This window comes from Excalfactoria chinensis, chromosome 2, assembly GCF_039878825.1.
Source record: "Excalfactoria chinensis isolate bCotChi1 chromosome 2, bCotChi1.hap2, whole genome shotgun sequence".
Classification (NCBI taxonomy): Eukaryota; Metazoa; Chordata; class Aves; order Galliformes; family Phasianidae; genus Excalfactoria; species Excalfactoria chinensis.
In genome coordinates this window covers 66,606,529-66,630,792 of record NC_092826.1, presented here as the reverse complement: position 1 = coordinate 66,630,792, position 24,264 = coordinate 66,606,529, and the positions used below count along the sequence as shown (strand labels likewise).

Sequence of the window (24,264 nt, the reverse complement as noted above, 5' to 3'; positions counted from 1 at the left end):
GTCGTTAATTAAGGTCAGCATAACCTAGATCACAGCAAACATCTCCGAGCTGTAATTGTGACAGGAAAATCAGCTCACAAGATAGAACCAAGCTTCCTCTATGTTAAGGAAAACAAATCAATTTGGATTTTAAAGCAAGGGTATGATGGTGCCAATAGAAAGGCTCTTTAGAAGCTCCATGACATAAGAGTAGAAATAGATTTGTATTTTCTTCTTTTTGTGCTGTTTCAAAGATTGTCAAAAGCAATCACCATCATCACTTACTTTGTGGAGGGGAAAAGCCAGCAACCTTTATAAGAATTGTCAGGTTAGGAACACAATATTGATCTGAGCAACAGTCAAAGGATGCTGCCCAAGATTATTTCCTGCTCTTTTTACTCTAGTTATCCATCATTTTTATGTAACCTTGTACTGAAAGCCCCAGCAGACTGAAAGGCCCACTCAGCACCACTGTGGCAGTGGCATCCCATTCCAAAAACACTAGCTCCTGAAACCTCACAACTCATTGCAAGGCAAATGGGAAATGGATGTGCAAGATGCCTTACTACCTAACATGTGGAAATAAAAGCACAATACAATCTTCATAAGTGAATCCTCAAGCCTGAAAATACCTTTAAATTACAGTCTGAGTTAATTTATACTGAAATAACCCATTTTCACCTCAATCATATTTGGCAGCCAGCAGCTCACAAGACTCCTCCTTTCTCCTTCTGCCAATCACTTCTTCCTTCTTGAGTTTTTATGCATCTGGTGGGATGGTCCCGACCAACTGGAGCCGATGCCTTGACTTGCTTCTTATCTCAAAATTAAGTCTATTGAAGTGTATCTAGCATGTCAGAGAAGACCAAGTCTCCCATAGGTGTTCTAAGACCCAGATCTGTCCTGCTCGGTGACTGCAATTCACTAGCAGAGTAAGACTGGCTTTCAAGGTATCTTCTGTGAGAGCTGCTTGCTTTCACAGCTGTGGCAAAAAGGCTACTAGCCATTCTGTTTCTCTTAAACCATTTGTAACTGTGGTCTTGCAAAGTTAAGATGCTCAAGAGGAAGCCTGGGCAACCAGATCTAACAGTCTTTTAAGCTAGGTGTATGATAACAAAAATCTGTGGTGGCTCACAAGAACTACCATGAGTCCCACGGTAGGCCAAGATACAGAGCAAAGAGACATTGCTATAGAGAAAATGAAAGCTTGATTCAGTTAAGCTATATAAGCCCATAATACATAGGACCAAGTGAACCTCACAGCTCTTCCCTGCTTCAGTCTGATCAGCCCAATGAGGCATTTTCTGGCCCTAGATAAATAAAAGTTACAATGATTTCCAGGCTCATACTGAAGATAAAATGTACCTCCTATTCCAGGTGAAAATTAATTAAATTCCCCACAGTGCAGAAGGAAACAATAGACAAAATCACAGTAAAGAAACCCATTAAGTTGCATTGATTTTTAAGTCTTTAAGGAAACAGGATGACTTATATGAACCAGATGAAAGTACTTTAAAATGACACCCTATTTCATGATATTCATTAAATCCGTTACAAGTATACAAGAGTACAGCTAAATGTAAGGCTTTCTTTTCCTCTTCCAGATTCAACTTCTTTGTCAAAACCTGTATTTTCACACAAATACAGGATATTGAAAAAAAAAAAAACAAAAAAACAAAAAAAAACATTATATAGCATGTCAAAGGTCAAACTGTACAAAGCCAAATATTAAAATCAGCATCTCACCAATGAAGAGATGTAATAAATGGAGGGACTAAGCAGAAAAAAAATGACACTTCAAAAATGATACTTCAAAAGACAATGTCAGAGCTATGGGTCAGATCTTCTGAATAACAAAGAACTGCACCTTGGCACTGATTAACTCTTATCATTGCTCCACTCTTAGAAAACACAAAGTTGAAAATAGCTATGCAACTGAATGCAGCTTTGGATTTGTTTATTTTATTCAGGTCAGCAAACTTCTTACAAAAGCTTCTGCTGAATGTCTTTTAATTTAATTCTCTTTAACACTAAAAGAAAAAGGAAAAACAAAGCAAACTGAAGCAGTGGAACAGGTAAATCTGGCTGCCGAAATAGAATATTAATCATATTTGCTGTTTTCTTTTCAAAATAACTAAAGCATAGTTATGTAAATGTATGTGTGCAGGAGAATTATCAGCTTGTGGAGGATTAATTAAAAATATCTAGGTTATTTTGTAAGAAGTAATTATTTTTCCACATTAGGGCTTAACGCTGTCCCTTACCTTTGCTATCCTTTATCCTTCACTCCTCAGCCCAAAATAGGATGAAGGTCAATATAGGGAAAATAAGTATAAATACCTTTAATCCATGTATACACTGTTTCTTGTTAAAGACAATCTTGCCTATCCCAATAATCAGGCTTTCAGAATGAACTTTGCTTCATCATATTGTATGTATTTTAATTTCTGAATAATCAAACTTGACAGTCTCAAGGAAAAGAGCAGCCTTTAATAAATTACATTGTAAGGAAAGACGACTTCCATACATAGTCCCATTATATTCAAATGTCCTTAACTCTTCTTGGACTCAGTGAACTAAAATGGTAGATACTTAGGAACTTAACTTAGACAGACTAATACCCAGAAGACCTCATTAGCCACAGAAGAAACACAACAGTGTAGTATGGAAGCATTATTCTCAACATATATTTCAGAGTCTTTGACTTCCCAAATTTCACATTTTGAAAGAGGGAAAAATACAAGCATATACCTATACACAAAATTTTACACACACATACATACACAAACACAAATACTGTCAAGACCTTATATAATGGAAAATGCCATTAAAGTTAAAATGAGTAACTACACACAAAATATCATGATCTCTAGCTGAAAAAAAAAAAAAAACAAAAACAAAAACAAAAACAAACAAACAAAACAAAAAAAAAAAAAACAACAAAAAAAAAAAACAGTGAAATAACTGGTTCCTAAAATTTGAACTGATCTTCAAGTCTGACTTTAAAGCATGAGGTTCAAGTTATACATGCTCCAGCTCTTATAGCTACGCATTCAATGCTTGATAAAGGAAGGGTCTAATATATAAAATGTAGTACCCCTTTGAGACACTGCTCATTGTTCCTAGCTTTTAGTGAACTTAGTTTATTAGGATGAAGCAAAAATATACATAATGCATTCTGAAAATTCTCTCATCAGCAGCTACACAATTACTATGCCTTCTTTTGCCACCCAGTGATGAACCAGTAACTGCATTATCACTCAGATTTCTTTGCATTTGCTCAAGCAACTCAATATCCTTGTAATAGGAGCCCAAAACTGAACACAGAATTAGAGGTGCAGACTCACCAGGACCTCAGATGAAGGGAAAGTCACTTCCCTAGTCCGGCTTGCCAGACTGTATTTGATGCAGGTCAAGGTGGCACTGGCCACTTGGGCACACTGTTGGTTTGTTTTTAGCTGGATGTCAGTGAACACCCCCGGGTCTTTTTCTGCTAGGGCAGCTTTCCAGCCACTCTCTCCCATGCCTATACCAGGATTCCATGATAAAAGTAAAAGACCCAGGACCTACTACTCTTGTTGAATGTCACATGATAGGAATTGGCCCAACAATCCAGCCCAATCAGATCCCTCAAACAGATCCAGCAGTCTAGCCTAACTTGGTAAAGCTCTGAACTTACCAATGGTGCACTAAATCCTCTCATAGAGATCACTGATGAAAGCATGAAACAAAATTTGCCCTGGTACTAAGCCCTGAGGAATGCCACCAATTGGACTGAACTCCATTTGCTTTGACTTCTTGAATCCAGCCATCCAGCCAGCTCTTTAAACAGAGAACTATGCACCTATTGAAACCATGAGCAGCTAGAAGGAAGAATTTTGTTCAAAACAGCGACAAACACTTTACTAACACCTTACTAAAATCCACAGCCCTTTCCTCATCTACTAAGCCAGTCACCTTGCCATAGGAGATAAGGTTAGCCTGGCAGGACCTGCCCTTTATAAGCCCAAGCTGGCTCTGTCTGGTCACTTGATTGCTCAACATCTGCCAAGTGATGACATACATGATGATCAGCTCTGTTACCTTCCATGTTAGTGAGGTCAGAATAACAGGCCTGTAATTCCCTGGATTCTCCTTCTTGATGAGTGAAATCACATTCCAGCCAACTGAGACCTCCCCAGTTAGCCAGGAAAATAAACAAAAGATTTGTCTTCTCGACCCTTAAGGTGGCTTTGCTCAAATTAAAGTCAAAGGAAAAAAAGAAACTCTATACCTCCACAAAAATAAAAACAACAGCACTGTGGAAACAGCGCTAACTGCTCAGGTTTCCCTGTAATGCAGTATAATCATAGTCACCCTTTTCTTCAGAATGACTGCGTTAATACAAACAGACTTCAACACTTTAATTTCTGACATTAAAAAAAACCAAACACATAGCTTGCTCTGCAATGTAATGCCTCCTGTTTATTTCCTTGAAAACTACAGCTGATACAAAGAAAACAGTTAACACTATACTTGACAACAAAATCTCAGCTAAAAAAGTACTATTTTACAACATAGTCACTGCTGTTAGCTATCCATTTTCACCAATAATGAAGAAGAGCTTTCACACTGTGCTTGTAACAATCTACACCAGAGGTGATCCAATGTCACTGCCGCCACTGCTGAAATGCACCACTCACCACCTCACCCGGCTCACATGCACTCTTTAGACTCCATAAATGTTCAGCAAGTTTCAATGGGTGCCATTATTTCTGCACGGAGGAATTCAGGAACACACCTTTCCTTCATATGCATTTCCATGTCAGACACCATTCAGTCAGATGGCCCCTCTGCTGCCATCGGTCATGCAGCATCAAAATGTAATGAAATGTTGGTGGGAATCATCTACCACCATCATCCATTTCTGAAATTGTGGGCCAACATCATAAAAATAGGAGGTGTTACTTTTGGAGGAGCACTCATTTATTTATTGCTCTTAATTTGTTTAAGTTGATGTACAACAATTCTTTTGAGCTTCCTTTACATACTACAGAAAAAAGTGCTTTTTTTTCCCCAGTAAAACACACTCTTCATTTCAAAATTGCATGGGTCCTCATCAGGACAGATTTTTCATTTCCTTGGCAGTAACACTTCAAATAATTTGCACTTGTGTGGAGGATTGGGCTCATTTTTTATTTTTTTTAAAATTTTTTATTTTTTCCCTCCTCACTTTATTCAGAGTCATCAGAATTTACAACCTACTTCCTTACCAAATAAGCATGCCATGAAGTATTAATGGATTTTCTGTCTTACTCTGCTTTCATATTGCGTAAATGAAAACCTCTTTCTGAACAGAGAAAGGTAACAAGGAAGATCAAAGGTATAGAATGACGTTAAATAAAGATAGATAACTATGTTACAGCCCTTCGGCCTGGAAAGAGATGATAGGTCTGACAGAGACTCATAAAGTCACAGGTGGCCTGGAGACAGTGAGCAAACATCAGCTGTTCAGTCTGTTCCAGTGTATGTGTTACTCAAATGAAATTGAAGGTCTGAAGCAAAGCTAAGTATGGTACTTACAATGCAGTTAAGTTGTTGAATTCTGTTACAAGAAGCTTTAAGCAAAATGTAGCATACTGAAGGAAAAAAAATAATTAAAAAAATATATATATATATCCCCAAATTAAAACTTTGAAAAATAAACAAAAGGTCCCTCCAGATCTGAAGCATAGGAAAGAAACAGGTTTGTGAGAAAGTAAAAAATTAAATAAAACCTTACTAAAAACTACGGTGGGAGGGAAAGAAGAAATAAATAATGGGAGAAAGCTTTTAAGCTTTCACAGCTTTTATGAAGGGAGAATTTATTTCATTTTTCATAGCATGGAAGAAGCCAACATAACTGCACACACTTCAACTATGAAAGAGCATTGTAGATACACAGGAGCATCACCCTGAAGCAGAGAGGTGTGCAGGTATGCAATCATGAGTTTTCTGTCTACTGCTTTACCTCCTCACTCCACAGCTTCCTAAAGTGCCCTGTTATGCCTCACATCAAATCACCCAAGTTGTTCTTAACATCAGCAAGAGTCTGGACACATCCTAGCACTGTTGTCACAGACTAAGTGAAAATTCAGTCATCGACTGAGTACGATTTTAAAATGAGAATGGAAGGAACTGTGCCAATCATTTCAGGGACATTCATTATTGTACATCCATTCCAGAAGCTTTATTAGTTCAACATGTGCCTCAAAAAAAAAACAAAAAAAAAACACAACACTGTAATGACCTCTCTGGTTTGACATTAGCACTCTAGGCTCACTTCTGCTCCTTACATTTCTTTCACTGTCTATGAAGAGAAAAACAAACAAACTACAAAGCCACCTGAGCACGGCACACCACATGGGCATAGTGGGGATGGGTCTCCAGATGGACTAGATGACCTCAGAGGTCTTTTTCAACATTAATGTTTCTATGAACATATGAATCTAAGTAGCACCAAAGATCAGAGAAATCTCTTCAGAGATTTCTGCAGGTGCAAACAGACCACCACAAACTTCAATCCACTTCAGTCTCTAATCAAAGAAAAAAAAAATGCGTGCAGTATTCATGAAGAAGTAAATGATTTGCAGCACACATAATTATACTGATTGACCTAAATAGGCAGAAGAGTTATGTGATCTGGCTTTCTTAGAAATGGCCAAAAGAGTTGCAAGATATCTAAAATACTGTTTAATTAAGAGACTAATGTTAAATTTTCATCAAAATCAAAAAGAAAACTACTTCCCATGCAAAAGCCATAATGTTATTTTAAAACGTAAGGAATGCTATTTAAGAATATTGGGCTCTGGTATATGGAGAGGTTGCTGAATGCAGAATTCCTCCATCATGGTTCCTTCATTCATTTGTGCAGCTCAGTTCTGCACCAGAGATTCAAAAGGAAAGCTGGACTTACCAGCAGCTCTGCTGAGAAAAGGGGTGTTGCAAAGTGGAATTTTTATTTGCAGTCTAACTCAACAGATTAGTTTGTCGACAAAGCTCAGGACTGTCATGTAGGTAGGTCCAGTGAGGATTCAGAACATGTTTACAAAGGAACAAGCAGAGATTGCTGTCTGTTCTCCCACCATTCTGGCAATGCCAGTCCTGATCACATACAGACTGGAGAATCCAGTTGGGAATACTATAGCCAATGCAGCTCCAAAGAAGCTGAAGTGATGGAGCAAATTGAAAATAACTGGATAGTGATGAAGGAGACTGTGCACGCAGCATGAACATGAGACTATGAAGTGACACAGTTAATACCAATAACAATAGAGAAGGAATTATTTCTGTCTTCAAAGGTCACCCAGTGCAGCATCAGTAAACTGAACCAAGGTCAGAGTGTTAACCCAAAACCTAAGGAAAATACTGTCTAAACTGCTGGCTAGAGAATAGAAGGTGACACCACTGAAGACTGAGCAGCAAATGAAGCAAAATCTTAGAGCAAACAGCAGCAGGCTACAGAGCAGTACTGTCAAATGTGCCTTGTTATCTACTCATTTGTTTTTCAGCACTCCACTTTTCTTGCTTGTTAGGCTTTAATGCTTTTGTCGCCATTTTTGCACAGATAATTTCCCTCTTTCTTCTTGTTCCTCTTGTCCTTTTTGCTGCTTGTTCATTTTTTACATCGTGACCATTTCTACTCTTTGAAGACTTCCAAAGCATTTCTTATGCTTATTTTACTAAAAAGAAGACAGATGAAAATAAATAAATAAATCAAACACGGGTCCTAAGGGTATTAACTAAGCTGAGTGGATCTGATGCTATGAAATTAAATGTAACTGAGCAGACCTAGATAGAACGTTAGCACGGAAACAAAACGCCAACAAAATGTCCAACTAAGCTCAGAGGACTCTGTCACTACAGCAACAGCCTCTCATGGCATCACACTGGAAACACGTCACCCCCTTTTCTCTGTTCTTGCCCCCTGTCCACCACAAGCTGGCAGCAGCAATCAGGCAACCTGGGGGCGTTTCTTTTTGTCACCATGAGCTATTCATTCCTCAGGCCAAATTCTAATAATGATTCTTTCCACAGGCTAAACAGCATATGAGAATCCAAAATGTCTCAGTAAGAGAGTATGCATGCAAAAGACAACCACAGCCAGAACTCCAAAGCTATCCCAGAAGACCCCTGGCAGAAGCTGATGTCTCACCACCTACATACTAGAGGAAACAGGATTTCTGCACGCCTCATGTTTGCATTTAAATTGTAAAGCTCCCTCATGCAACAAAATCTGGCAAATAATTCTGGTAAATACAACAGCCAAGTCCTCATGTCAGTCCTAAAAGAATATTGCTAAGATAGAACCATCGCTGAATGAACACCATGTAAGGCAATGTAGTATTCAAAACAAGGAAGATTAGTCAAAGGAAATCTTCAATATTTTTTTAGATAGCCATAACTTTCCTTTTTATTTCTTCCAAGTAAACCTCAATTTTAACTTCTGACAAACAACAGCATTTCTATGTTGAAGAATCCTAAACCTCATGCTCCACAATTTCATCTACTCACTTTCATATGGACTGGATGAGATTATTTCCCACAGCTTAAAACAGGTCAGAAGAGCTTTTAAGTTCTTTTTGTGTACTTTATTTCTTCTAAAGTAACAGATACTAGCAACAACTGTAGGGAGGACAGGAGCAGGAATGATGTACAACTTTCGCACGCATGAAAGCCTTCCTACTAATAGGTTCAGCAGAACCAATTATTTTCGCTTAAGATCCAAGGAGAACATCTTCTCCAGGTCAAATTGGATAGCATGTGTGAAGGCACTTGCCTTCTGCAGCACTGAGAACAAATATCAGCTGAGATCATTTACACTGATTTAGTTCAGATGTTTCTTGTCCAGCTGAGACCATAATTACAAGCCAATAATTACTGGCCATCTTCCATTCTTAGTTTTGTTCATCTGTAAGCTCTTTAATCTTCTGGATAGCCACACTGCTTGAGGTTAATAATTCTAATTTTCTCCTAAAACAGCAGAGTGGTGTGGATTAACTGTGCTATTCTATATCCAGGATCCAGCGATACTGGAGTTGGTATACAGTTTAAATGCAGCTCTGCAAACACAGCTCTCTGTTTCCAGGAACAAACTGGACTCAAAAACAGCAGCGGTGCTTTCATGCAGTCAGAATTCATGAAGATTGAGGACTTGAGCTAGCTCAGTGCAGAGCCCACCTGTTTACTTCAAGCTTGTGTTCTTAAGGTGAGGCACTGGCACAGGCTGCCCAGAGAAGCTGTGGATGCCCCATCCTTGAAGGTGGGCAAAGCCAGGTTTGATGGGCTCTTGGGCAGTCTGATCTAGTGGTTGGCAACCCTAGATGATCTTTGAGATCCCTTCCAATCCACACCATTCTACGATTTGTGTAGTTCCTGAGTAGATCTCACTTATGAGAAAATATTTCCTTAAAGTGATAGGAAACAACTAAAATAAAAACAGCAAATACATTAATGAGCATAACGATATGTCTGAAAAAACAGACCATGTTGTTTATGTTCCACTTCTATCAAGGTTAAAATATAGAATAAAAGCAGTAACTGTGAAGGAGAGAAACAACAGCTATAGCTAATAATGTCTCATCTAGAAACCTAGAGCTGAGTCAATATGGGTGACATTTGCAGCAAGTGTGTAGGATTGTTGTGGTTTAACCCAGCAGGCAGCTAAGCATCACACAGTTGTTCGCTCACTCCTTCTACCTTCCTAGCAGGGTGGGAGAGAGAATCAAAAGGGAAAACAAAAACAAAAAAAGTAGAGCTCATGGATTGGGTTAAAACTATTTACTAAGAGAAAAGGAAAAGGATAATAATTATGATATGTGAATGTATATGATGACTGATGCACAAGCAACTGTTCACCACCAACCTATGCCCAGCTAGCCCCCCAGGCAGCAGAAGAGAGGTAGATGAATATCCATCCCCTTCAAAATTCTTTCCACATGATGTCTTATGGTATGGAGTATCCCTTTGGCCGGTTTAAGTCAGCTGTCCTGGTTCTATCCACTCTCAGCCCTTTCTTAGTATGAGCTGATGTACAGGAACAACCTGGGCTCTGTACAGCACTGCTTAGCAATAACTATAAACATAAGTGTGTTGTCAACATTGTTTTTCTCCCAGAATAAAAACATAGCAATATACCAGACATTCTGAAGAGAACAATTCTGTCCTAGCTGAAACTATGACAAAGATAAAACCTTCAGTATTCTGAGAACTTGTCTAAACTGATAGCAGATACATATAACAAGCGAGTAGCTATTACTGAGACAGACACAACTCATTAAGCTGATCCATACAGAACAAATGCTGATGCCATTCACACAGTAATAGGTGTAACCTGAGAAGGGAAATAAAGTGCCCTGTAAGAAGCAATACATCACTCCCTGGAAGAAGAAAGAATTACTTCAAGGTTATTAGGCTATGCCCTCCAGTTGGGTCTCTTCTGGTAGACAAACCAAGGCTGGAATACAGTCTGATGCACTATGACCACTATGGCTGTAAAGCTCCCACCTTGTGCAGATTTTTTTTGAGCTAACCACCATTTTCCCAGAGCCATGGCATTCCTTAGGGGAAAGAACATGTCAGGAATTATCTGGAGAAAGTTGAGACCTGGCCACACTGTTTTGGACAGGAAGAAGGTTGAGTTAGTCTGTTTGCTTTTTTGCTTGTTTTTTGTTTGTTTGTTTTTGTTTTTTTGTTGTTTGTTTCTTTTTGAGTATTAACTGTCTGCATTACTTTGTACAGTTCCTGCATGTTTGGTGCTTGGAGGCTGTAGTTAAAGTCGGGTTTCTGTAGCCAGAGCTTTTCTGAAACAGACTGAGGATTAAAGTATGGTAAAATTAGGTTGAGGGAAGTGAAGAACTGCATAAGTGGACATTTATAAGTTCTTGGAAGGTGACTTCAAGAGAAAGGAATCCTACTGCCTGTGCTTAGCCATTAGCTGAGAACCAAGGTGCTACAGGGGAGCAGAGAGCAAATAAGACCATGTCTATTCCACATATCTCGACAGGTTGAGGACTGAACCATGCAACTTTAAGAAGTCAGTCATTTGGGGTAAATGGTATGCCAGTTGAATTCTTAATTGCCAGACTCACAGCACTACATGTCTGCGCTCCTGATCCCGCCTGCTTTATTTTGCACTGAAACTGGCTGACATGATAGGGAAGTGTATCCACATTTTGACAGTGAAAGGCATTTTTCCACTCCTGAATACCTGAAAACAATGTACAAGAATAGATGACAAGCCTATGACTATATAAAATGAGGAGGCATCATGTCTACAGTGAGTATCTCACTCAGAATTTTATGCTTCAGCTGCTGTAAGAAGTAATTCACTTAAAATTGGACACAGAATACTAAGCCATAAAATGACATAACTGAAAGAGCTAGACAACATCTGTGAAAATGGAAGAAAATAGCAAATCTAACAATAACTTAATTAAAGGAATTAACTCTTCCTTGGTCTAGAAAAATTACCTAGATGGACAGTGCAACAAAATTGGGAATTATCTTCTCACTTTTAAGCAATTTATGTTAATATCATTATTAAAAGGATATAGCACACAACACCCTTTCAAAATGTATTCATTATAATGAGTATGTAGTTGCTGCCATAGCACCATACTGCAAGAGAAGAAGGTATGGCTGGTACATCACTCTGCTTTCTGTTCTAATCTAGAAGTACTGGAATTTCCCATCATCACCAGCTTACATTCACAGAAGTATAACAGCCACAAGAGCAAGGCTTCTACCACAGACATTTTACAGTGTAGTTAAGATAGTGAAGGACTGAGGGCTTCTTGATCAAATAAGTTTATATATTGGAAAATTAAATCTGCTAAAATAAATTGTAACCTTTAGGACAAGAAATATTGCAGGCCTCCTTGTCACAGCATTTTGGAGGCTGTTCACATTTTCCATGTTAATGCTTGAATACTATGAAAGGGAATTATGCATTCTCCTACACATCTATACTCTCCTAGTCAAGTGGGCTTCTCATAAGCATATCTAAACTGTGCAGATTGTCTTGAAGAAGTGAAATCCAGAGTTATCTGCAGATTGTAAAAACAAATTAAAAGCATAGCAGCTGGTATTTCTATACCTGCCCAGATTTAAGCAGAAAATCAAGGGGAAATAAATGTGCAACCATAAAAATATGCCTACTGTATCAGACTATGCAGGGCACAGCATTCCCCTCTGGAACACATTGGCAGCTGCTGCATAACTCGGTGAGCTGGAGCATTGCTGCGGTGAGGAGAGAGAAGGGAAAAAAAACAAGAGGAATGGGGCAGCAGTAGCTGCTGCTACAAATAAATAAATAAATAAAAATAATATATATATAAATATATAGCCTTGCTCCTTCAGTAGCAGTCACTGTTTTCTGTCTTTCATGCAGCAATAACAGCAACTCCGTTTGTGTAATTGCAGTAAAAAGCTAGAGGTGAGCTGCATTATCTTTCTGAACAGCCATTTTCCTTCAAAAAGTGGCATTCCAGGTAGAATTATACTGTAAGATAAATTCAACCCACAGCCTTTAGCCATTTAGACTACGAAAATTCCTGAGTGCTTTATGCTTTCACCATGTATCTTCAGTCTCACAGGTTACATAATAATCCACATACTTAAAGACACTGCCTTTCTCTCTGGCCTTTCTTTCTATAAACATGTTGTCTTGTATCTGCATGACAGCATAAACCAGCTTTCTATTTCTGAGCATTAGAGCAGTACATTTTCTTCTTTTTTATCCAGTCAATACTGGTACCTTGTGTTTAGTATTTTGCTGCCATGCCACTCGTGCTAAAGAAAACATTTGATCTAAATACCAGCACCTGTCAAAGATCTTCAATTAGCAGAAGAGTTTAAATCGGTGTTTTAAACAAAATATATAGACCTTTATGGTGCACACTGCTCAGACCATCCCAATACATATAACATATATGCCATATTAACGTCTCTCACATTTGAAAATTTGGCCCACTGCTTGATATCACCAGTTATGTCTATTTCTAGGAGCTGACGAGATATAAAAAGCATAAGTAGTACTATTAACAGTGAAAAAAAGTGCTATTAATGCTGAAAAAGCTGACTAGATCAAAGTAAATGTTTGTAATTTAGATACAGAATGGTTCTTTCAGAGATTTTATGTATGAATTGCAAAGCACCTGTTAAACATCAGCTTGTGAATCTTGCTAGAAATAATCGTGTAATTATTGTTAAGTGATTAAAATCTGCATACATACACACAGAAGAGCACAGACTGACAACATCAGGGAAGCCTTAGCAACATCACTGTACTGCCAGGCCCATCCCAGTCACCATCACCCTACTACCACAAGCCCACAGGAGCACAAAGACAAGGGAGAGCTTGAATTAAGGGCTCAGAGGATGGGATACCCTGCCTGCTTCCATCCCAGCACCATCCCAGGGCAGCCTCAGTCCCAGTGTCCAGGTAGAAAACCCATCACCACAAGTCATGGAAAGCAACTCTCCAGAGCACCTTTCTGACTAAGAGAGGTCAGTGCCAGGGGTTTGGGACACATTAGGGGATGCAGGGTGAGGCACAACTTATTGTAGAATGGTTAGGGGAGGAACCAAAGACAGAGGAAGGGAAGCACCATGGTGATTTGGGGAGGAATAAGTCTGGAAAAACAGAGGACTAAGAAGGTGAAAGGGGTCAGTTGTGTGTAAGCCAGCTGCTGGTCTATACATTTGCCTGGCCATGCCTTGGGCCTGGGCAGCACAGTCTGTCCTGTCTGCCAACTAAACTCAATTTCTGCTTCTTTTCCTGAGTAAAGCATTCTCTATCCTATGTGCAAGTGTGTGTACACAGGTCTGGGGTCAGGCCATGGGCACTGGGTCCCCTGGCAGCAACTGAAGTAAGGTGTGCAAGTCCACATGTGAAAACCAGCACATGCCAAACCAAAGCCAGGTTAGTGATGTGGCCTGGGATCTGGGAAGGGTGAGGTGCACTTAACAGAGAGACCATGCTACAGAGGGAACAGAGATGTCCTGGCTGGCCGGAGCAGGGCTGCAGACTGGAAGGCACCTGTGTCCAGGTGCCAGCCACTCGGGAGACTGGGATCCCAAGAGAGCTGCTAAGAGTCTGAGTTCAGCTGCTGGGCAGGGACATACATGATGTCTATATGTAGTTGTGTTCTCATTAGTGGATATCCACAGCGCACAGACAAAAAGAGAAGAATGGGACTACCAGAGGCATATTTGTCAGTCTGTTGGAGTCATCCTCCACACAACAATTACTATCTGCAGGACAAGGAAAGCAGAGGGTTGCTGTGAGCAGCGGTAGGTCCTTGCAACAGGTGCAGCAGTGCATGATCTAAACACAATAGCAAACAATTAAAGCACACCAAATCTGGTGATGCATGAGGAAAGAAAATCTAAACAATTATAGCCCTGCTAGACTCACTTGAGTGTTATGTCAGACTTCCGAACAATTTTTGAAGGAAAAAAATCATGGAAAGCATGACAGCTATAAGAAAACAGAATAAAGTACAGCAGAGTTTTGTGAAAGAAAGATCATATCAGACAAACCACTTTCCCTTGAAAAAGTACATGATTCGTCCATACAGAACTTGTTTTTAAAAATTTAGAAGAAATGTAACATGGTGGAAAACCACTGGTAGCTTTAGAAGAGATAGAGAGCAGATACAGAACACAAGACAAAAGGTTTGAACTGCTGTGGGTTCCTGGAACAGGCATAAGTCACAGCAGTCTCAGGAGTCAGAGAGAGGCAGCTATACTAGTGAGGCTTTTCAAGGTACCTAATAAAAGCTCACAGAGGCTGGAAACTCTTTATGAGCCAACCACTAGAACCTCAACAACAGACTGCTGAGTAGTCAAAAGGAGGAAGACCTGCCACATGCTATCAAAACTACCTGCCTCACTTTGAGTAGCTACAAGATTTAATCTACCAATGTTTTAAATAAACAGGTGGGGTCCCATTCCAGCCTGCAGAATCAGGGTTCAAAAGGCCACCAACCCCTCTGTACAAGAATAAGGAGGTTGATGGGAACAGGGAGCAAAAAAGCTTTCGATTCAATGCTGACAAAACCCATGACAGAAGGAACGATTGGCCTATTCAGGAAAATAAAAAATAAAAATACAAAAAAAAAAAAAAAAACAAAACACCTCTCCCCAAACAAAATGAAACAATAGGCAGGGGAGAACTCTCACTAAGAGTTGTAGTTAGGATGCATATACCAATAGATCACTTAAGTATACGATAGTGGCTCCATCTTTATCTGTCCTTAGCATATAGGCTATAATTCATCTTGAAATAGGAGACTTCAAACCATCTGATGGTAAATGCACAAAAGCTTGCATATGTGGCCCTTGCACTTCTCAATTCAAATGTTCCCAATATTAAAATAATTTTCATTTAGCATTTGTTTTTGTCTGCCAGAACCAAACCCCATCTTAAAATGTATCCAGGCTAGCAGAAAGGAACTGGAAACTGAAGTTAAAAACAAACACTACTTAAATAAAATTTATCACAATGTATTTCTTTTTGCTATATACTTTCTTGAACATTGTCTAAAACTGTGTGTGTGTACATGCGTGGTGACACAGCTACAGATTTGTGCCTTCAGAAGGGACCATATGTTCAGCGCTGCCAGGAGCAGCCCCCTTTCAAAAACAAATCTGAGAAGTCAAGAATACTATAATACTAGTTTAAAGAAAAAATATGAGTGACATTTTGTAGTGAGTTAGCCAAAGTTCAGAAAATATCTATGTATAGTTAGGAAAAAGGATTACAAACCAATAAATTGTTTTGTTGAGAGAGTGAAAACAACAACCATCTGGCACATTTAAGGTTACTGGTTAGCTTATTTTTAACAAATTAAAAACAAAAGGACTTTATTGATAGTATCAGCCCATTGTGAGATCAGAATGTTTGAGCGGTTGATAATAAAGCAGGAAAACCACAACTATTTCATCAAAACCTGCTCTGGTTTGGAGAGAAATAGGTTATGTTTTTATGGTAAGGGATGGCAGTGAAATACTTCTCATTCCAGCAGTAACTGAGAAGGATGTTGAGCCACTGAGGTCTCCTGAGCCAAACGCCTTAACAGCATAAATAGAGATGTGTTCTGCAGCAGTCCTGACCACAAGACTGCCAGAAGCATACAGAAAACCCACATTATGGCTTCTCTGTATAGTAGTGAGATGTTTGTGTGTAAAGAGGGAGAGTCCTGGATTCCATATCATGCGCCTAGATAGGGGTAGGATTAATACTGTCAGTAGTAGGAAAAAAATAAAAATCCACATAGATACACAGTTGCTTTTTTATAAACTGAAGCTGGCACATGGGACTCTTTTTTCCTCCTTGCTGTCAAAGATCCCATTTCTGTGCATTCAGCTCTGCACAGAGGTGCAAGCAGAGTAGTTGAGGATTTACAGCAGAGCCCATGTCTCCGTGTTGAGCACCACACAGTAACCCCTTTGTGGGCTCAGCATTTCACACCACTGCAGTTACTCCCGGAGTAGTATGCTAACATCCACATTGCAAGGAAGATATTGACGTGACACAAGGAAGGACCCAGAAAAGAGCTGTAGAAGCAATGAAGGGCTGAGCTAGCATAAAAGCAGGCAACTGATTAAGGTTGCCTAAAAAAATATATTTTACTGATAAAAAGGTTATGAGATGAATTCATGATAGTCTACGAGTACTCTCATGAGAGATAAACAAATTGGATACTACTGGGTCTGCAAGTCTAGCAGATGAAAGTCAAATAACAAAGCCAGAGAAATACCTACTAGGAAAGAAGATTTAAGACTAACTTTCAGCAACAATGAAAAAAAATGTCAAGATTTGTGATAGAAGGTCTCCATCATTGCAAAACTTAACAACAGGGATGATCCCATCTCCCCAGAAAACACACACAGGTTATTTAAGAAAGAGAGAAAGTTTAATTCTTCACATCAGCATGAAATTTTTACCCCAACCGCAACCAACACTTGATAATCTACGCATACTAAACCCTTCAGTTTTATTGAAGCCAATTGCAGGTGTAAAACTTGACAAAAGAGAACAAAAGGAATGGAAAAATCAGTAAGATAGGGTCCACCTAAGCTCAGCATAAGCACACGCTTCTGAACACCCACTTCCTTCTGCTGATGGACTAAAGGTATGCATGACTTCCAAAATGCTACAGGTTAGCAGCAAGAGTGATAGGAAGATACTGAAAAATTGAAAGAAGTCCAGCAGGGGGCCACCAGATGGAAGAGAAAGCAAGGAGAATTCACTATATAAAAAGGCTGAAAGAACTTCAGCACAGAGAATAGAAAACTCAGACCAAAGTAATCAGTCTTCCAGTACATACAAAGTAGTTTTAAAGGAGATGCACATACACTTTAGAGGAGGATACGTGCTACATATACACATTCTGTATGCTAAATCTGTTGTTTACCCACCAGAAGGTTTGTTATACTATTAGTTTTTTGCTTTTTAAGCACATACTAGCTCCCTCTCTACAGAAAAAATAAAAAAAAATCCCTGCCAGAAAGAAGAAAAAAGACCACATTCACTGCATGTATTATTATTCTTTTTTTTTTTCCTATTTTGCTGAAATGGACCAGTAGTCCTGAAATCAAAATAATATATTTTTGTCAAAGCTCAGTGCAGCTCCCTAAGCATGGATTTACTGAGCTCAGCCCTGAGTGTGTTTTTCTAAGCTTTCAAATGTCAGTGTACTGCCAGTTCCTCATCTTGGGGCTTTAGTGACTGAGCTCTGTGAAACAACTTCATTTCAGGCCTCAACAACATTCTTTTTTGTCAGGAAAAAAAAAAAAAAAAAAAGACTCAACATTCCAAGTCTTTTAAATAACTATATCCCACTTCAGATTTTATTAATTGCATACATTTATCCTATACCAACTTGAGGTGTATCACTGATGAACATTATTTCTTTTTACTATAATCAATATCTGTAATACAATCATTTCTATTTATTTACTTCAAATAAAACAACACAAAGCATTTTTCTGCTTACACAGAGTATAAGCTGTCATTTAAACATGCACAGAGGTCACAGTGAACTGTAATAATGGTGTTGAGTCCCTTTCATGGCTGAGTCTAACATCCATGACAGCTCAGTGCACTCAGCACTTTCATCAACTGCCAAAACATAAAGAACATTCAATACACTTTGCGAAGAGGGAAGAGAAAACTAATAATCTTAGAAATTAAATACTCTTAACAAATGTACAAAGTGCTCAAAGACTCCACTCTTTCTGAAAGAAACTGAAGGCTACAGAAGGACTCAAAGACACAACATAGCCCATAATTTATTTCATTTGATTCTAAAGATATCCTCTCTGAAATGTAATGTATCTGAAAGCCTTGATTTAGTTGCACCTAATTTTAATGGACAGACGTACAGTGACATATAGTGACAATAATGTGAAGATGGTACAAGAGAGGTAGTGATAAGTATCCAAAAGGTTATTTAAAGGAAAGACTCACCCAATAGAGGCCTTCAGCCTTCTGGAAAACACTGAAGCAACCTCCACCAAGGAGCAATCACAAAGAGATGCTGCCTCAGTGGTGGTCAGCCCTTAAATGTGGTCTAGACGAGGTGGAGTCAGGCTCCACCCCTTCTGGGAGCACAACTGAATTACCCTCACCTGTGCTCCCATAGCTGACCCGAAACTTGCCTCAGCTGATTAATCAGAGGTTCAGACTGTGATTACCAATTTCCCATACAACAGAAAAAATAAATGAATTCCACAAACAGCATCTCTAAACTAAAACATTTTTAGGGAAGGAATGGCACACACATTAATATATTTTGAAATCCTAGATAGAACCCGCAAGTCAACATGAAACCAAGAATAAAAATCTCCTCAGCTTGTTCAAATACAATCAACAATAACCATATCAGCAAATTATTAAAATTATATTTTGACTGCAGATGATCGTGGCTCTTGGTAAGCATACAGCACAATTCAGCAAGCTCAGCAGCAAGTAACAACTAACCTAAATTACAAGGAGAAATGCAAAGCCACATATCTCACCATTTGAATATTTCTACAGAGAATATCTATTGTTTATCGGACTTCAACTGCAATACTCCAGATAACACACGTCTGCAGCCACATCTGAAAATAAAATATACCTTTCTGAACTACTAATTACAAGGCAATTTACTTTTGTAAATTCCGTGTAATTTTGGTTATGTTTTGAGGGATGTTTTTCAAACAAAGATGACATAACTTAAATGGTAAGTCGAAACTACTTGTTTCACATTTCATGCTGCTTGGAAGAAATAAGATAATGTCTTCCTTCCTTGTTCTTCTGGTAGACTTATAAAAATGTATTTACTTTTAAGCTTTGTTGCAATTTTGATCCAAAAGTTAAAATAATTTTGCTTCCTTAAGATTATATAAATATAGAAAAAAGCACGTACACACTTTTCAAAATGAAATCTACTTTTTTACATTTTACTCTTTTTTTTACAGATCTCTAACAAGGATACCTAGGTTCATCACAGTACCATGAGAAAAAAAATGTATTATTTCACCATTTGAAAGACATTCACCAAAACAGAGAGGAAAAACAACTCCCACTATTTGGAGTAATTTTTTTTTAATCATTCCTCTGTGATATGTTCTCTAGCAAGATGATCAGAGTTCAGTTGCAAGCCAAAACCCAACTGCAAATACAGGTGCATTCTCTAAATGTCACTATGTCTGCAGTCAGCCTGCCCTCTTCAATCAGTGAGCCTGGCCAAGAGGTGGCTGTAAAATTCCAATAAAAGGCTGAGAAATACGGAAGGATGACAAGCCCTACATTAGACTTCAAGAAGGCAATCTCTTTCCAGCAAACCCAGACAAGGCTACTCTAAGGAGCAATGGATTTTTTTAGTCAAAAACAACACTGTTACATGGAAAAAAAAAAAAAAAATCTTTTTTTTAAGCCTACAAGTTTCACTTTGAAGAGGTGAGGAAAGAAGCAATGTGTTTTATGTAGATGTGTGGCAATGCACCTACTAGAGCATGGCTGTATCACAGAATTATTTATTTTCAACAACAATTTTAACAGTGGTAAGCACTGCGTGTGTGGCTGTAGATTCTACCACTTAAGGGTGTGTTTCAGCAAGACATATCATTACTGACAGCCTCAGGTGTAGAAAGTGGCTAGCTATGAATTGAGCCTGTGGCAATCCAGAAATGGAGAAGCACCAGTTGGGAAACTCATGGTCTCATTTACTAGGATATTAAGTATGCAATTAATCATTAATTTCACAAAGCACCTACCTGCCAAACCAAGTGCTCCTTTATAACAGCTGTACCCGATAGACAGACGCTCAGCACAATCGTATGAGATGCAGAGGTCAAGACGCTCGCAACTATAGCGTCCCTCATGTTGAAGGGCAGCATGGTATACACCACAAAAATAATGAACAAGAAAAATGATACCTGTGCAAGACAACAAGACAAAAAAGAAGCATGTCAAATTCACTCTGGAATAACATTCAGTAAGTAACATTTAATTTTAAACTCTCTTCAGAATAAAGTTATACACTTTTTTGTTTGTTTGTTTGTTTGTTCTGGTGTTGTTTTTTTTTTACTACAAGAAAGTTTCTGTTAACTACTAAGGAAAGTTGATTTTGGAGAACTAATTTAAGAAAATGTTGCAGAAACTGCATTATATTTTATTTTAAAAGTGCAGTTTTAATATTCAACTTAATGGTTAAAGAAATTCACAGCGTTCTAGCATTTCAAAATTGATTTTAAGTTTGTTTTTTCAAGGTTTTATTGTATTAACTATCCTGTTTACAGTTAAGAGAGTAGTTCTTCACAGCGTTCTAACATTTCAAAATTGATTTTAAGTTTGTTTTTTCAAGGTTTTATTGTATTAACCATCCTGTTTACAGTTAAGAGTGTAGTTCTCCTGTGATTAGTAGTTTCTGATTAAAAGCTGCATTGCAAAACAATTACTTTGCCAAATCATTTCACAGGGTCTAAGGAATTGTAAGGCAGAAAGATTTTGTTCACCCTGATGCACTAAAACATCAAAATTTAATACACAGTATTGTATAAGTTATATACAATAATTACAATACAAGATTATACCAAAATCCCCAATTCAAACAAGCATTCTGTGTATCTACATAATGTATGTCTAATTCCATTAAAACACTACATATATTTGGACATGAAAAGCAACTTCAGACACCCACAGCCCATAAGCAGAGCTTACTGATAGCTTCTTGGAAAAGGATGCTATGATATACACTAATTTTGTGGAACTAATTCTTCATATGCATATCCTAGACTGTACCAGCAAAAGGTACTTCTTCATTATGCGTGCAAAGGTTATGTATTTGATGGTACATGGATGTTTCAAACTCCATCACATATTTGAGAAAGCACAACTGGATTTGAGAGAAAGATTTTGAATACTTAAGTAGGCATTTCTGGAAACATATAAGTCTGTGTATTATGTTCCTAAGTAAGCCTTTCCATTCATTTTAGTTGACTTATCAGTCTATTCATCATCTACCATCTACAACTGCAGTGTTCAACTCAGACAGTTCCCAAGTAGCTATCAGCGATAATAACTTGCTGCTTACTTCTCTTACTGTCAGTTTGTTTCCTTCACACCTGCATGTGATGACTCCAGAGCCAAAACTGAACCCTAACATATGTGTACCTGCCAGAATGCGGAGCCATCTTCCCCATCTTGGAGAAGGAATGGGATGGAGAAGGAATTCCACTTCTATTCTCCACTCATCTTTCCCTAATTCCTCCATTAAGATTAATCCAGCTACTTTCTAATCATCATTCGGTTCTGCCCAGTCATCCCTTATGCTCAAGTCTAATTGCTTTGTACTGCAGTTGCATTCTTCTCACAGTCTTATCTTTTTTTTTTTCCATTTGCATCTTCCATAGCCCACATTTGCAGCGCACTGCTCTCCTGCCCAACCTGCTCTGCAACCAGATATATAAGTGATAACTGGCATCCCCTGAAAGTACAAAAACGTATTATCACTGCATCCAGGAAGGACAGAAAAAGACCAATCGGACAGAAGTCCAAGCTCTTCAGAGATCACATAGAAGTAGACGCAAACAAGGACAGAGCCAAAATAAAATGCTCAGGGCACAAAACAAAATAGAACCACAAAGGATTAAAAGGAAAATAAAGTTAAAAAACAAACAAACATAAAACCACACACACACACAAAAACAAACAAACAAAAAAAAAACATAACAAAACTTTGTTACTGTACTCTTTTAATCTATCAGCTCATAGTATAAAGAAACAGGAGCACCTGATAACTCTTCATTCCTCTCTGAAAGCTTTAACTGTGATCAGATGTTAATAAAGCCAACCACAAAGAAGGGGTTTTAAAAACCTCATCTAAACAAGAAAAGGATTATGTAAGTATGGTGTTTGCAAATTATCCTGGCCTGGTATACATCCTGGCCAGCTTTGATACTGAGAGAGCTAACTTTGTCATCTCAAAACCTGGGAAAGATGTAGAATGTTCTGTCAGGCTGGATGAGGGAAATGCCTTTGAAAAGCTGGGGAAAAAATGGAGCTGAAAACTGGTTGATTTAGATTCAATTTCTGGAGGAATAACAGACCAAATAATTATAAAAAAACTCATAAGCAAGTATAGTAAGAGTTAAGAAAAACATATGTAAAAGCAAATGTGATTTTGTTGAAAATAAATCATGTTAAGGCAATCTCATTTTCTCCTATGTCATGATAAAAGGTGTCAGCACTGGGAAGGAAGCTGAATGACTTAGGTGGTAAGAACAAAAGTGAAAGGTCTTGTAATACAGACATAACATAACCAGAGGCTAAATACCAGAAAGGTATGTAACACCAACTGTCTCAGACACGTCTCCTGTTTAAAAAAAATGGTTTAAGAAGAACCCTGAGCTCTAGTTCTGGTAGAAATATTCTGAATGCCTCCACATCTCAGGGACTTTGAAAACAAGGTTTCATTGTTCCCAAGTTTATACCTGGGGGCAAGAGTAATTTGAATATTTGTCAAAATCTTGTTATTAGAAAATAAAAAGTTATCCTTCTCTAATTGAATTGGTTTCCAAAAAAAAGCAGGATCTGAATATTTTATATATTTGAATATGGCTTGATTATATAGCTAGACTACACAATCCGTCTGACTCATGAGATACGCCAGGCACTAAAACTCAGCAATGGATATAAGGTAAAATACAATGTTCTAGCAATTTAACATAAAATAGAATACAGAATACAGAAAGAAAAAAGGAAAAAAAGCGATACATTGCAATATTTTTCATAACATTCAGCTGTATCTGAGAACATCAGCTCCACTTCTGTAATGTTGTTAAGAACAAGTATGATTTCTGTAAGTCACTCCACTTCTTTCCTTGGTTAAAATAAATGTAGAATTTTACCTTCCAGTACTACAAACAGAGAGTCTTTACAGAAGTTTCAACTCCCCCTTAATGCTATGCATTCACAGAATCATAAAACTGTAGAATCACAGAATCGTAAAGTCATAGAATGGCTTGAATTGGAAGGGATCTTAAAGATCACCTAGCTCCACTGCCCTTGCCACAGGCAGGGCTGCCCTCCACCAGCTCAGCTGCCCAGATCCCCATCCGACCTGGCCTTGAATGTCTTTAGAGATGTAGCACCCACAAGTTCTCCAGGCAGCTGTGCCAGCATTTCACCACCCTTTCAGTGAAGAGCTTCCTCAAAACATCTAATCTAAACTCCTCTCTTTTAGTTTGAAACTATTCTCCCATTTCCTCTCATTATCTGCCTGTGTAATAAGTTGGTCTTCCTCATGTTTATAAGCTCACTTTAAGTGCAGGAAGGTGGCAATGGCATCTCCCTAAATCCTTCTCTTCTCCAGGCTGAACAAGCCTAGCTCCCCCACCCTTTCTCCCTAAGAGAGGTGCTCCAGCACCCTGGACCCTCTGCAACAGTTCTACATCATCCTTGTGGCCTGGACAAAGCACTCCAGGTGGGGCCTCACAAGGGCAGAGCAGAAGGCGACAATCACATCTTTTCCGATGCAGCCCAGGATACTGTTGGCCTTCAGGGATACAAGTGCATACACTTCTGGTTCATGCCACATTTTTAATCCACTGAGACACCCAAGTCCTTTAAAGCAGGGCTGTTCTTCTCTCTGTCTGTACACATCTGGGATTGTCCTAACTCAAATGCAACAGCTTGCATTTGGCATCTTTGAATTTCATCTAGACTCATGTAGGTCCCAGCTTGCCCAGGCAGATTCCCTTGAATGGCAT

At 38.5% G+C, this 24,264-nt stretch overlaps 1 protein-coding gene across 2 annotated transcripts in view; it reads right to left on the bottom strand.

The window, feature by feature from the left end:
* ADCY2 (adenylate cyclase 2) overlaps positions 1 to 24,264 on the bottom strand; it is a 199,416-nt gene that overhangs the window by 117,255 nt on the left and 57,897 nt on the right. The window contains exon 3 of one of the 2 annotated variants that reach the window (XM_072328899.1): positions 20,269 to 20,430. The exons of the other annotated variant lie outside the window; for it this stretch is intronic. Coding sequence (XP_072185000.1) covers positions 20,269 to 20,430 — 162 coding nt within the window. The remainder of the gene's footprint in view (positions 1 to 20,268; positions 20,431 to 24,264) is intronic. 2 annotated transcript variants of the gene reach the window in all.